The 13301-nt window shown below is 45.4% G+C and overlaps 1 protein-coding gene across 1 annotated transcript; it reads left to right on the forward strand.

Annotated features, from left to right (window-relative positions):
• Nucleotides 1-608: 608 nt before the first annotated feature.
• Nucleotides 609-1556, forward strand: LOC309517525 (olfactory receptor 14A16-like; the record flags this gene model as incomplete). Its single annotated transcript, XM_082196750.1, has 1 exon — nt 609-1556. One exon carries the CDS (start codon nt 609-611, stop codon nt 1554-1556), a length of 948 nt encoding a protein of 315 aa, XP_082052876.1.
• Between the last annotated feature and the right edge of the window lie 11745 nt (nt 1557-13301).

A 13301-nucleotide genomic window follows, 5' to 3' on the forward strand; every position in this document is an offset into this window, starting at 1 on the left:
ATTACCTAGCTGCAAGGAAAGCGATACATGAATTACAGTTGTGTTCAACTCTGCTTTTCATTCTGAGAATGAATTGTTTCAGAACAGTGCTCCACAGTCAGATGTGACAACCAAATTATAGCTCTGTCAACGCAGAGTAGTGCTGTAGTGGGAAATGTTGGCAACCTTTTCAAAACTTGTGTAGCATATCTTAAAATTCCACAAATAATTTGTTTGGAAGGGAAAACATAATTTCATTCAGAATTCTGCTAGAGGAGAGTTTTCCATAGGCATGTATCAACTGCCAACTTGTATAAGAAAGCACTGCCTCTGTTGGGAATAGCGCAGAAAGAACAGCCACTTAGGATCTAGTTCACTCTGCAATGCTCACACCCACCTGGCTAATTTCTGGGCAAGAATTGCAAAATAGGTATCCCCAGGTCTAATGATAGTTTCTTGACCATGCAGGGGACTTCCTTCTTCTCTAAGGCACTAAATTCTCAGCAAGAACCTAATATCCTAATTCAATCCACTTGAGCATTTGGGCATGTTTCCATCAGCACGTTTTCCATCTTCTCTTTTTCTAAAATGGATATGTCTTCTTTTCACAGCCACTGAAGAAGCAGACAATGCATAACCAATCATCAAGAGTGACTGAATTTGTTCTACATGCATTCTCTGATGATCAGAAGTTGCAGACATTTCATTTCACTACTTTCCTAGCCATTTATTTGATGGCCGCCATTGAAAACCTTTTTATCATCACAGTCACCATTTCCAGTCATCACCTTCACAAACCCATGTACTTCTTTCTCTCCAATCTGGCATTACAAGACCTTGGTTCCATATCTGTCACAGTTCCCAAATCCATGGCAAATTCCCTGATGAAGACCAATACCATTTCTTACAATGGATGCATCTGTCAAGTTTTCTTCCTTGTCTTTTTCACTGCATCTCACATCTTCCTCCTTGGCATCATGGCGTATGATCGCTATGTTGCCATCTGTAATCCACTGCAATACGAGACTGTGATGAATGGGACAGCATGCATCCAAATGGCAATCAGTGTATGGAGCATCGGGCTTCTTTATTCCACAATATACACTGGAAGTACATTCACAATAGAGTTCTGTACCAATGATATCAATCAATTCTTCTGTGAAATTCCACAGCTATTCAAAATTGCTTGCTCTGACTCATATATCATTGCATTTTTGGCTGTCTGGATTGGAACTTTTGTGGCTTTTATTTACCTTACATTAATCGTTTTTTCTTATGTTCAGATTTTCAAGGTGGTTTTAAAAATTCCTTCTGCTGAGGGGAAGAAAAAAGCCTTCTCAACTTGCTTGCCACACCTTGTTGTAATATCCTTATATTTTATAAGTGGTTCTTTTGCCTATCTAAAGCCAACATCGAGGTCCCTATCAACCATGGATCTTGTAGCTTCATTGTTCTATTGTGTGTTGCCACCTCTTATGAACCCATTAATCTATTGCTTTAGGAATAAGGAACTAAAAATGGCATTCTGGAAGTTGACTGCCAATCTTTCCACTCAGTTCTTACCCAGTTGTCATTGACTAGTGGACAGGTCTTAGTAACCGCAAAGTTCCCTCAATTTTATTGAAATTGTCAGGGAACTGACATCAGAGGGAAAGGAGGTGATAGGGCTCCCAGAGACGGGGAGAGACTCAACAGCCAAAGCAGGGACCAGCAGGGGGAGCGCGGGGTCTCTGGAGGAGGATCTCAGTAATACTGAGAGAGACGCAGCAACGCAGGCAGGAAGCAGGGGAGAGAAAGGGGTGAGAGACACGTCCAGCGAAAATAGTGGGGAGGTGTCAGAAGCAACTGCAGGGAGACCCATGCTTCGTCGGAAGCTGTCACGTCGTGAGTCCAGGAGACGTGTTTCCGTTAAGGAACTTCTTTGTTGGAGGCGTTTCCGCAAACAGCCACTGTCGGACTCTAATAGTGACTAGAGCAGACATGTCTGAGGAGCTCTGTTACACACAGAGGTTTGTGGGGCCGCACAAACTCTGAAGGGGCACCATTTTAAGCACAAGCAGCTAATCATCCCCTGATAGCAGTCCGACAGTCTCTGTACGCTGCCTGTGCAGGAGAAAGCATCATGAGCGACCCAGCCGGAGCCGGAGTAGCAGGGGGAGGAGCTGATCCAAGCTTGGAAGAAAGATACCGAGCATTGGAGGTCCAACTGGCGCTGCAGACGGCGAGGCTCGAGGAGAGGAGGGCTCAAGATGCAGACAAGAAGGGGAGAACCACTCAGTTCCCCAGAAAGGTACCAGGATTGGTGCAGAAGTTTGGGGGGGACCCCAAGGATTACCATGCCTTTAGGACTGAAATGCAATATGCCCTGAATGTCCAGTTTGATGAGTTCCCTGATGAGGAATCTCGAGTTGCTTTTGTAATTGGGCATCTTGAGAAGGGCGCGCGAGACTGGGTTCGACCCCTGATGGCAACGCACAACGATATCCTAAAGGACACTATGAAATTCTTTCGTGCAATGGATATCATGTTTTCCAGCGACATTGAGGAAGGGGCGGTGCGCAGACAGTTAATGGCTTGCAAGCAGGGAAGCAGATCTGTCCGTGAGTACTGGACTGAATTTACCATGCTGATTCACAGATTGGGGTGGGATTTATCGGCAGCACCCATTCAGATGCTATTTGAAGAAGGTCTTTCTTCAGCTGTGAAAGACGAGCTGGCCAGGAGCCCCAGGGCGGTGTCTATGGATCAGCTGACCAAATCTGCGCTGACCATTGGAGCGCGCCAGGAGGCAAGAGCCTTGGAGAGGCGGGAAGGGAGAGGGGAACGTTGGAAGGAGTTACGCATTCCAGACATTCCTGAGCCAGCTTTCCCGCCGGCAGAGCCGATGGAAATCGGAACAGCCCGCGCGCGCGCAGTTTCAAAGCCCAGTGAGGGGGCGAAGAAGGAGGGAAAGGGAGCCCGGAAATGCTATCTCTGCCAACAGCCAGGCCACTTTGCCAGAGTCTGCCCCCAGAGGAAGGAATGGCAAGGAATGGTGGGAGCTGTTGAGGGGGAAGAGCAGGGAGAAACGGAGCAGGTAAAAGCCAACGCCTGGTTGCCATCAGGGCACTGCAGCCAGGTCAAAGAGCAGTGAAAGTGCCCCTTCCCCAAGTGCCAGTGCCAGAAGCTCCTTGACCTGCTCTAGTGATTGAAGTGTCGCTAGAGCTGCAAAATGGACACCCCCTAAAAATAAAGGCACTGTTGGACTCAGGCAGCTCCTGCAATTTTATGAGCAAGGAGTTTGCTGCTGAACACCAGATACAGACTATCCCTTTAAGCAACCCCCTGCAGGTGACCACGATCGATGGCAGGGAACTGTTGGGAGGAGGAGTCAGCTTGCAGACCATCCCAATGATAATGAGGGTGGCAAGGCACACAGAACTGATAGCGTTTAATGTGGCCACCTTGGGAGGTGCTCCCATTATTTTGGGAATGAGCTGGCTAGCCCTACATGATCCGCTGGTGGGCTGGCATCAAAGAGTGGTTTCCTTCGGTTCCGCACATTGCTTAGAACACTGCAGGGGGGAAAAGGGGTCAGCAGGGGCCCAAGCCACCCTGGCAGGGACTGAAGTAATGGAGAAGGGGAAGGTGCCACCACAGTATGCTGATCTCAGCGACGTGTTCAGCGAGAAGGAAGCTGACCAACTACCTCCGCATAGACCCTTTGATTGCCAGATCAATTTACTCCCCGGAGCACAGCTTCCTGTAGGCAAGTTGTATGCCATGTCAGACAGGGAAATGCAGGAGTTGCGAGCGTTCATTGACAAGAACCTGAAGAGAGGCTTCATCAGAGAGTCCAAGGCAGCGGGGGGTAGCCCAGTGTTTTTTGTGGACAAAAAACACACGGACAAGCCGAGGCTGGTATGTGACTTTCGGGCCTTAAATGCAGTGACCGAGCCGGCGGCTTTTCCTATGCCCAGGATTGATGATATTTTGACCAGGGTGCGGAAGGGAAAGATTTTTACAAAGCTGGACCTAAGGGGGGCGTACAACCTGATACGTATAAGGAAAGGGGATGAATGGAAGACCACCATGTTCACCCCTTTGGGGGCATTTGAATACTTAGTTATGCCTTTTGGATTACAAACAGGCTCCGCGTGTTTTCAAGCTTTCATGAACCACGTACTGGGGCCTTTGCTCTACAAGAATTGCGTGGCCTTCTTAGATGACGTGTTGGTGTATTCGGAGAATGAGGAGCAACATGTGAGAGACGTCAGAGAAGTGTTGAGCAGGCTGCAAGCCAACAGACTGTGGGTGAAACTGGAGAAGTGTCAGTTTCATACCAAGGAGGTGGAATTCCTGGGGTACCGCTTGTCAGATAAGGGGTTGGCCATGGACCCCGGCAAGGTTCAAGCGGTGCTGGAATGGAAAACACCCAAGACCAAGAAGGATGTGCAGAGGTTCCTAGGGTTTGGAAACTTTTATCGTAAGTTCATCCGAAACTTCGCCCACCTGACGGCGCCCATCACGGACTGTCTCAGCAGCAAAAAGAAGTTTGTTTGGACGGGGGAGGCGGAGCGAGCGTTTGAGGAACTGAAAAGGGCCTTCGCCTCTGACGAACAACTTCTACATGTGGATTTACAAAAAAAGCTGAGGGTCGAAACAGACGCGTCGGACAGAGCCATAGGGGCGGTGCTTCTTCTGCAGCCGGGGAAGGAGGGGTCAGAGTGGCGACCGTGTGCCTTCTTTTCGCGAAAGCTGAACAAGTCTGAGAGGAACTACACGGTGTACGACCGGGAACTTCTTGCAATTTATGAGGCCTTCCGGAGATGGAGGCACCTACTAATTGGTGCACAACAGAAGGTGCAAGTGTGCACGGACCATAAGAATCTAGAGTATTGGAGAACTGCGCGAGTGCTCAACCAACGGCAGTTGAGATGGGCCCAGGAGTTCTCCAAATTTAACTTTGAGATTTGTTACGTACCAGGCCCGGAGAACGTTAGGGCGGACGCTCTCTCACGCAAACCTGAATATTTGGAGGGAGAGGGTGCACCCGAAGAGACCCATGTCATTCCCGAGGACCGCTGGGTGTGTGGGGCGGCATTGGTGGGGCAAAGGGAACTGGTAGAGGGAACGGGGCAGGATGAATACGCCCAGGACAAACTCAGGAGTCTTAGGAGGGAGGGAGACAAACCCGGGGGTTTTGAGGAGAGAAATGGGGCGTTGTACTACAAGGGAGCGTTATACATACCTGAAGGGGAATTGAGGGAAAAGGTACTCAAGCAACTGCACGATAACCCCACAGCAGGGCATTTTGGGCAACACAAAACCATGTGGCTGGTTACCAGGGAATTCTGGTGGCCCAAGGTTAGGGAAGATGTACGGGAGTATGTGAGAGGGTGTGACCGATGCCAACGAGCCAAGGGGGAGAGGCGGGCGCCGGCAGGTTTATTAGAACCACTACCCACGCCGGAAAGACCGTGGGAGGCAGTGGCAATAGATTTCATGACTGATCTGCCCAGGTCCAAAGGGAAAACAGCCATTATGGTGGTGGTAGATCTGTTAACCAAGATGGCCCACTTTATAGCCTGCTCACATGCGGTCACAGCAGAAGAAACCGCCAAATTGTTTGTGGAAAATGTGTTTAGGTTGCATGGCGCCCCCTTGAGGGTGGTTTCGGACCGAGGGAAACAATTTACTTCCAGGTTCTGGAGGAAGCTCATGAGCTTACTGCATGTAGAGGTTAATTTCTCTACTGCCCGTCATCCAGAAACCAACGGGCAGGCGGAAAGAGCTAATGGTGTCCTCCAGCAATATTTGAGGTGTTATGTTAATGACAGAGAGAATGATTGGGTGGAGAAGCTGGCGTTGGCAGAATTTGCTTACAACAATGCAGAGAACGTGTCCACGGGGATGAGCCCTTTTTTGGCCAATCACGGGTGTCATCCCCGAGCCTTCCCAGGGGGGGAGGGGGAGAACTGGAGCGTTCCAGCAGCAGAACAGTTCGTTGAAGAAATGGAAGCGATCCATCGCCAACTCCAACTTAATTTAAACCGGGCGAAGGAGGAATATAAGAGGCAGGCAGACAAAACCAGAAGGGAAGGGGAAAGCATTAGGGTGGGAGACCAGGTGTGGCTGTCCACCCAAGGGTTACCATTTAAAGGAGGTTGTAAGAAGTTAAGACCCAAAAGACTGGGCCCATTTGAAGTCACGCAACAGGTCAACCCAGTGGCTTTCAGACTCCGGTTACCGAACCACATGAAGTTGCACCCAGTGTTCCACAGATCGTTGCTGTCACCGTATATAGGGGACAGAGAGGGGAGGGTCAATAGGGGACCAGCGATGGAGGAAAAAGAACACAGCTACCATGTAGCGGAGATTCTAGATTCCAGGTGGAAGGGAGAGCAAGTAGAGTATTTGGTAATGTGGGAAGGGGAACCGGAGTCGGAAAACACCTGGGTCAGGGCAGAGGATGTAGATGACGAGGTTCTAATTGAAACTTTTCATCAGAGATTCCCTCGTAAACCCCAGCCAGTGGCGAGGTTCCGGAGGGAATACTTCGCCACCACCGACGAAGAAGAGGAGTTGGAGGGGTTCTCTGATTCCGAGGTGGAGGAGGATTCAGCGAGTCGGAACGAAGACCGATGGAGGGAAATGTTCGAGACGTCTGAAGATGAAGAGGATTCGTTTCGGGGTTTCAGCTCCTCACCGCCCAGAGGAGAGGGAGGGGGCGGGGGGGAAGGGGGCCCTGGAGGGGAGGTGGATGTCAGGGAACTGACATCAGAGGGAAAGGAGGTGATAGGGCTCCCAGAGACGGGGAGAGACTCAACAGCCAAAGCAGGGACCAGCAGGGGGAGCGCGGGGTCTCTGGAGGAGGATCTCAGTAATACTGAGAGAGACGCAGCAACGCAGGCAGGAAGCAGGGGAGAGAAAGGGGTGAGAGACACGTCCAGCGAAAATAGTGGGGAGGTGTCAGAAGCAACTGCAGGGAGACCCATGCTTCGTCGGAAGCTGTCACGTCGTGAGTCCAGGAGACGTGTTTCCGTTAAGGAACTTCTTTGTTGGAGGCGTTTCCGCAAACAGCCACTGTCGGACTCTAATAGTGACTAGAGCAGACATGTCTGAGGAGCTCTGTTACACACAGAGGTTTGTGGGGCCGCACAAACTCTGAAGGGGCACCATTTTAAGCACAAGCAGCTAATCATCCCCTGATAGAAATGTTTCTAAAATTGTTATTATTATTATTATTATTATTATTATTATTATTAAGCTGGACACCATTTCTCCTCTACATATAAAAAGATTTTGGAACTTGTCACTTGTCTGAAATCTTGCAAGTAAATCTTCAGACTTCTTTCTTAGAAATTGTTTCACTTGATTAAAATTGTGGAGGTGAAAGAACTATATAGGGATTCAGTCCAAATCACTTCAGCCAATGGAAAGAAGAATAAATGTGACGACGTCCCAAACAAATGTGGAGAGAGGAACATGTCATAAATGGAGAAAATGACAAATCCCATTGGATCGCTAGAAACCAACAGAACAATCAGAGATGTAAAAGGAACAAATATAATGAATTAATCTACAAACCATGGCCCTTACTAACCCTTCTTTAATTGTTGTTATTGTTTAGTCGTTTAGTCATGTCTGACTCTTTGTGACCCCATGGACCAGAGCATGCCAGGCACTCCTGTCTTCCACTGCCTCCCACAGTTTGGTCAAACTCATGCTGCTAGCTTTGAGAACACTGTCCAACCACCTCGTGCTCTGTCGTCCCCTTCTCCTTGTGCCCTCCATCTTTCCCAACATCAGGGTCTTTTCCAGGGAGTCTTCTCTTCTCATGAGGTGGCCAAAGTATTGGAGCCTCAGCTTCATGATCTGTCTTTCCAGTGAGCACTCAGGGCTGATTTCCTTCAGAATGGATAGGTTTGGTCTTTTTGCAGTCCATGGGACTCTCAAGAGTCTCCTCCCGCACCATAATTCAAAAGCATCAATTTTTCGGTGATCAGCCTTCTTTATGGTCCAGCTCTCACTTCCATACATCACTATTGGGAACACCATAGCTTTAGCTATACGAACCTTTGTTGGCAAGGTGATGTCTCTGCTTTTTAAGATGCTGTCTAGGTTTGTCCTCCTTCTTTAATAGTTGCTCTTATATCCAGATCTTAAGGATAGTTCAAAGAATTCCTTCTGCACATAGGTGAGCACAATCAGTGTGTGGACTGCAGAGCTCTATTCCCCAGCATACATGGGAAATTGTCTGAAAAAAGTTCTGTGTCAATAATAGTCTATGGAATTCCACAGTTATTATTATGTGTTGTCTGAATTGTTGGGTCTGTGGAATGTTCTCGTTCTAATCATTTTTCCTTCTGTTTAGATTTTACAGGTCATTTTATGAATCCATTCTGCCCAGAGAAAGCAAAATGCCATTGAAAATTGCTTGCCACACCTTATTGTAATATACTTATATTTCATAAGTGGTTCATTTGCCTAGCCCACATCTGGGTCTTTATAAAAAATGGCTCTCATGATTTCTGTGTCCTATTGCATGTTTCCACCAGTAATGAACCTATTGATCATTAAGAATAAGGAACTGAAAATGGCATTCTGGAATTTGATGGCTAGTCTTTTCCCCAAATTCTTAGCCAGCTCTTACTCAGCAAGCCTTCTTATTTGATCCCATTTTGGCAAAGGCACACGCACCTAACCTATATCTAACCTCAGATATGACTTGAGGGGTAGAAATCTTGCTCAGCCACAAGGGGGTCTTCAAGGGTGCCTGCAAAGCATTATGAAAGGTAATGCTGCCAGATAATCAAAAGCCCATTTCAAGTTGTTGTGCAAGATACCATGTTGAAAAGGGAGTCTGCAAGACCCTTGCAGGCAAAAAAGGGTCACCGGATGCCATTGAGATTGGACAGATGAGAAGATGTTTGACAGATGGGAAGCTCTGTCCACCTTCCACCTGTAAGACTTGGAGCATGATGGGAGAGGGAGATAGCATGTCTGGCCCACCATCCAGATCCCCTTTTCTGGATTGTAGGGGCGGAGGACTTGACATTTACTTAATATTTTATTTAAACTATTATAGAGTAAATACTTTTTAAATAAAACCAAACATTTCTGGGTTTTGCCCACTTAAGTTTTAAAAATGTGTCTGAAACTGGACATTATTTTTAGTCATTCTTTCTTCTGACAAAGATGCAAACAGTTAGAAAACACACTTCCTAATTAGAAACTATTTCATGTTCTTCTAATGAATCCCTTTGGGGAATGTTTGTATCCACAATAATTTTGCTTAGCTCCTTGAGGGATGTGTGTCCCTCGTGAAATTAATTAATAAGGAATAGCACTTTGCTTTGAAAATTAAGGTTTAAGATGTATCTTTCTGTGTTGATGACTTAGCTGTGGCTTTTTGGTTGCTGTTGGTTCTCTGACTGTTGCTATCTGCTGCCACCTGTTTGTTATTGTTACATGTTTAGTTATTACTAGGGACTTTGCTCTTGCACTCAGATTTTAAAGTGCTCTGCTTTAGCAGTCCATAGCTCTTCAGAACCCAGCTGTTAGCATTCTAGGTGAAACTAACATAAATTATGAAGCAAGGTGAATGCCTTTTAGTTTCTGCACAAAAAGCTTTTGGACCAAAGTGTTGGCAATCTGGTGGCCTTAATCCACTCTGAACAGGCTGCTGTGTTTGTAAAATCCATCCAGGGAAAAGTCTATATGCATTTTTCGATTTCCCATTATATTGAATGGAGAACACACAGATTCATTTTAAACAGAGTGGCTTAGAACTCAATACACAGATCAATGTGGAGAGAGTTCAGGGTAACTCAGAAACAGTTTGAAAACAAAACAAAACAAAAAACAAAACACACAGTGAAATGGCAAATATTGTGGCCTGTGTACATCCCATATGTAGCTCATAGAATTGTAGAGTTGGAAGGGACCCAGAGGATCATCTAGTCCAACCCCTGCCATGGAGGAATATTCAGCTGTTCCATACAGGGATCGAACCTGAAACCTTGGCATTATCAGCACCACACTCCAGCCAACTGTGTGAGAAAAGCTGTCTGACCATCTTTCTCCATGTCGTTCAAAGAGAATGTGTGAAACTGGTTGTGATCTGAAATACTTATTTCTCCAAGCAAATTATTTTTCTCTTTTTTTAAATATGCACCTGCTAATTATAAACTATTGCAAATATATATTTTTTCTAATCAGGCTCAGTCCAAAACAGCTTGCTATCTGAGGCAGATCAGCAAATGGTGCTGGTATTGCACCCAAAGTAAGAAGGATACTGCCAATATGTTTGTTAAGGAATGCAGTTAATAGGTTAATTCTCTATGAACTAGCAGAGATCATTCATTCCCCACAATGCACCTACATACATCTTGTGATACTGTTATCTGTATTAATGAACAAATTTGGGAAGAAACTTTATGTATAAAAGGGCTCAGGCGTGGCTTGTGGTAGGAGACAGCCTTCAACAATTCCTGCAATATGTTGGAACGGTGGATCTGAAAGAAGACTTTTTGAAGAGATTGTCTGAGGAAGAAGTTGAGAAATTGCCAAATTTCAGAACTCAGAGAACTCAGAGAAGTTGCAGGACTGTGCAAGCAACTGAACCTAAGGACTTGGCTGTAGACTTTTAACACAGCAAGGACTTTGCAGCAAAGAACCCTCTCTGGGATCAGAGAGCAAAGACTACTTGTAACATCTGTAAATAGTGTGTATATGTATAGTGATGTGTGTTGGTGTTGGCCTCGTAAAAGCAGCCCTGCCAAATTGCTGTTTTCTGTGGTGAGATGCAGGAGGTGATCAACCATAGAACTTGAGTGAATGTGCCCTCACAGAGTTAATAAAAAGTATTCTCATTCTTGCCTTTCCAGGCTAAAGCAGATATTCCCTTCTCTAGTACTGTCCACCAATTCTACACCAAAATTTGATCTGCTGAGTGGTTACTCCACATGGGGCCATCTCCACTAACTCACATCTGTCTGAGGACAATCACATTCAGCCAGTGATGCATGTGTCTTGCTTGTGGGAATCAGGCCTGCATGGTACCCGAGCCACCGCATCCCTTCCACCCACCCACCCATCCATGTCACTCTTGTGACGGACACACTCACTCTGGCAGCACCCCATCCTTTGGATCTAGAGATCCAGCCAATTCTTTTATTGATTGCTCGTCATTTAAAAAAAATGGGAAATTATATATAAAGAACTGGAAAAAAAGTTTAAAATAATGTTTGTTAAAAAACAAGAAGCGTTTTTGTTAGGTATTTTAGGACAAGAGGACTATTTATGTATGCTACAATAGCGGCTAGAATTTTAATAGCCCAAAATTGGAAGACTGGAGAAGTACCATCAAAAGAACAATGGCAAGAGAATTGATGAACTATGCAGAGTTAGCAAAGTTAACGGACAAACTGTGTGAAAAGTACAATACAGTAGTGATTTTGAAAAAGAATGGGAACCTTTTGCAGTATATTTGCAGAAACAAAACAAAAAATGGACTCATTGGCAGGATTTAAATAAACATTTACAAATTTATTTACAGAGAACAAGAAGTATAACAATGTGATAATATAGTATTACCGTATTTTTCGCCCTATAGGACGCACCATCCCATAAGACGCACCTAGTTTTTTGGGGGGGAAATAAAGGGGGAAAATTATTTTTCCCCAGGCGCAAAAATTAATGGGCACTGCCATTCAAAAGGTGTGTGCATGTTGTATCATGTGATTGATTATGTATGGTGGGGCTTACGTGCCTTGCCCCCACAATACCTTATTCAAGTTGGAACCCCTGACTCATGTGGAGTGAAGGAAATAAATATGGGTAAAATTAACTGGAGTATCTCTTTTTTACTTCTGCCAATACAGAGAACAGTAAGAAGGATGTGATCCACAGAGAAAATGGCAAATCGCATTGGTTAGCCAGAAATGACCTTTTATCAATTGGTACTCCATGGAATGTTTCTATATGTAAACAGTAAAATACACATATATACCACAAATACCTGTGAGTGTTTCCTTCTGAGTTTGATTAGACTCCTGGGAGTGGTGGAAATAAATATTCATTGCAGCTTCTCCTTTACATTTCTGCCAGTACAGAGGACAGTATCGCCTCTCAGACAGCTGTGGAGAGAGAAGAATGTGATACATTGAAAGGGCAAATCACATTGGCTGCCCAGGAAAAAATGCCACAGATCTTAATCAGGTATGAAAATGAAGCAGATAAAATTACCCAAGATCTGCCCCTGAACAGCATGGTAAGTCAATTGCATGGGATACTTTTCCATTATTGGTGACCTACATAATAGAAATAAAGTTTTATCACAAGTTATTTATGGATTCTCTAGTCCAGAGTCTGCAAAGGTTAGGTGTGCAGAAGAGTCACCATGTCACCAAGAATGATATAATTTCCTTCAATAAAGAGAATATTCTTGCCTGCACATAGAAGAGAACAGGCCAGAGTAAGTCCCTCTTTCGTTATGGATGTTGGAAACATGGCATGGACAAAGACGGTTAAAGTTGACAGACGGGGTTACTTGGATTATGTTGAAAATTGATGTCTGCTTTGTATTCTTTCTATTCAGGTTTGGGAAGGCATGGTTCTAGGCTTCCTGTAAGCAGAATGAGCAGAAGCACACATGCACACACTGGAAGAAGAAAATGGGGCACCTCTTCCATGAAGTCCCACTTTGCTTGTGCATCTCAGAAACCTGATTTAGACTAAGATTGATGATCATTGGGGTTACTTGGATCATTTTGAGAACTGATGCCTGCTTTTCATTCTTGCCTCTGGGAGTGAAAGGACCAGTGGTGGATTCGTATCAGGTTTGGGGGTAAGAATTTCAGACCTCCACTTAGATTAAGCAAAAGCAAGACATTCATACACCAAAAAAAACTGGGACAGTACTGCTCTTGTAGATAAATAAAGTCAATGGTCCCCTAGTTTCTCTTCAAGCCTCTCAGATATTTCTCCTGGAAGGTAGATTGCAGGTTCATTATCTGAAGTTCAATTTAGTGAAATTTTGGTGGCAGCTTTGAATTTCAAGGTGCTATAAATAGTATGTTAAGCCCTTTACAGCTTAGAACTTGGATAGGAAAAATAAGGCCCAGGGGCTGGATCCGGCCCAGTTGCCTTCTAAATCTGGCCTGCAGATGGTCCGGGAATCAGTGTGTTTTTACATGAGTAGAATGTGTCCTTTAATTTAAAATGCATCTCTAGGTTATTTGTGGGGCATAGGAATTCGTTCTTTTTTTTCTTCAAAATATAGTCCAGCCCCCCACAAGGTCTGAGGGACAGTGGACTGGCCCCCTGTTGAAAAAGTT

The sequence above is a fragment of the Podarcis vaucheri genome (genome assembly GCF_965113315.1).
Source record: "Podarcis vaucheri genome assembly, chromosome: 13".
Taxonomy (NCBI): domain Eukaryota; kingdom Metazoa; phylum Chordata; class Lepidosauria; order Squamata; family Lacertidae; genus Podarcis; species Podarcis vaucheri.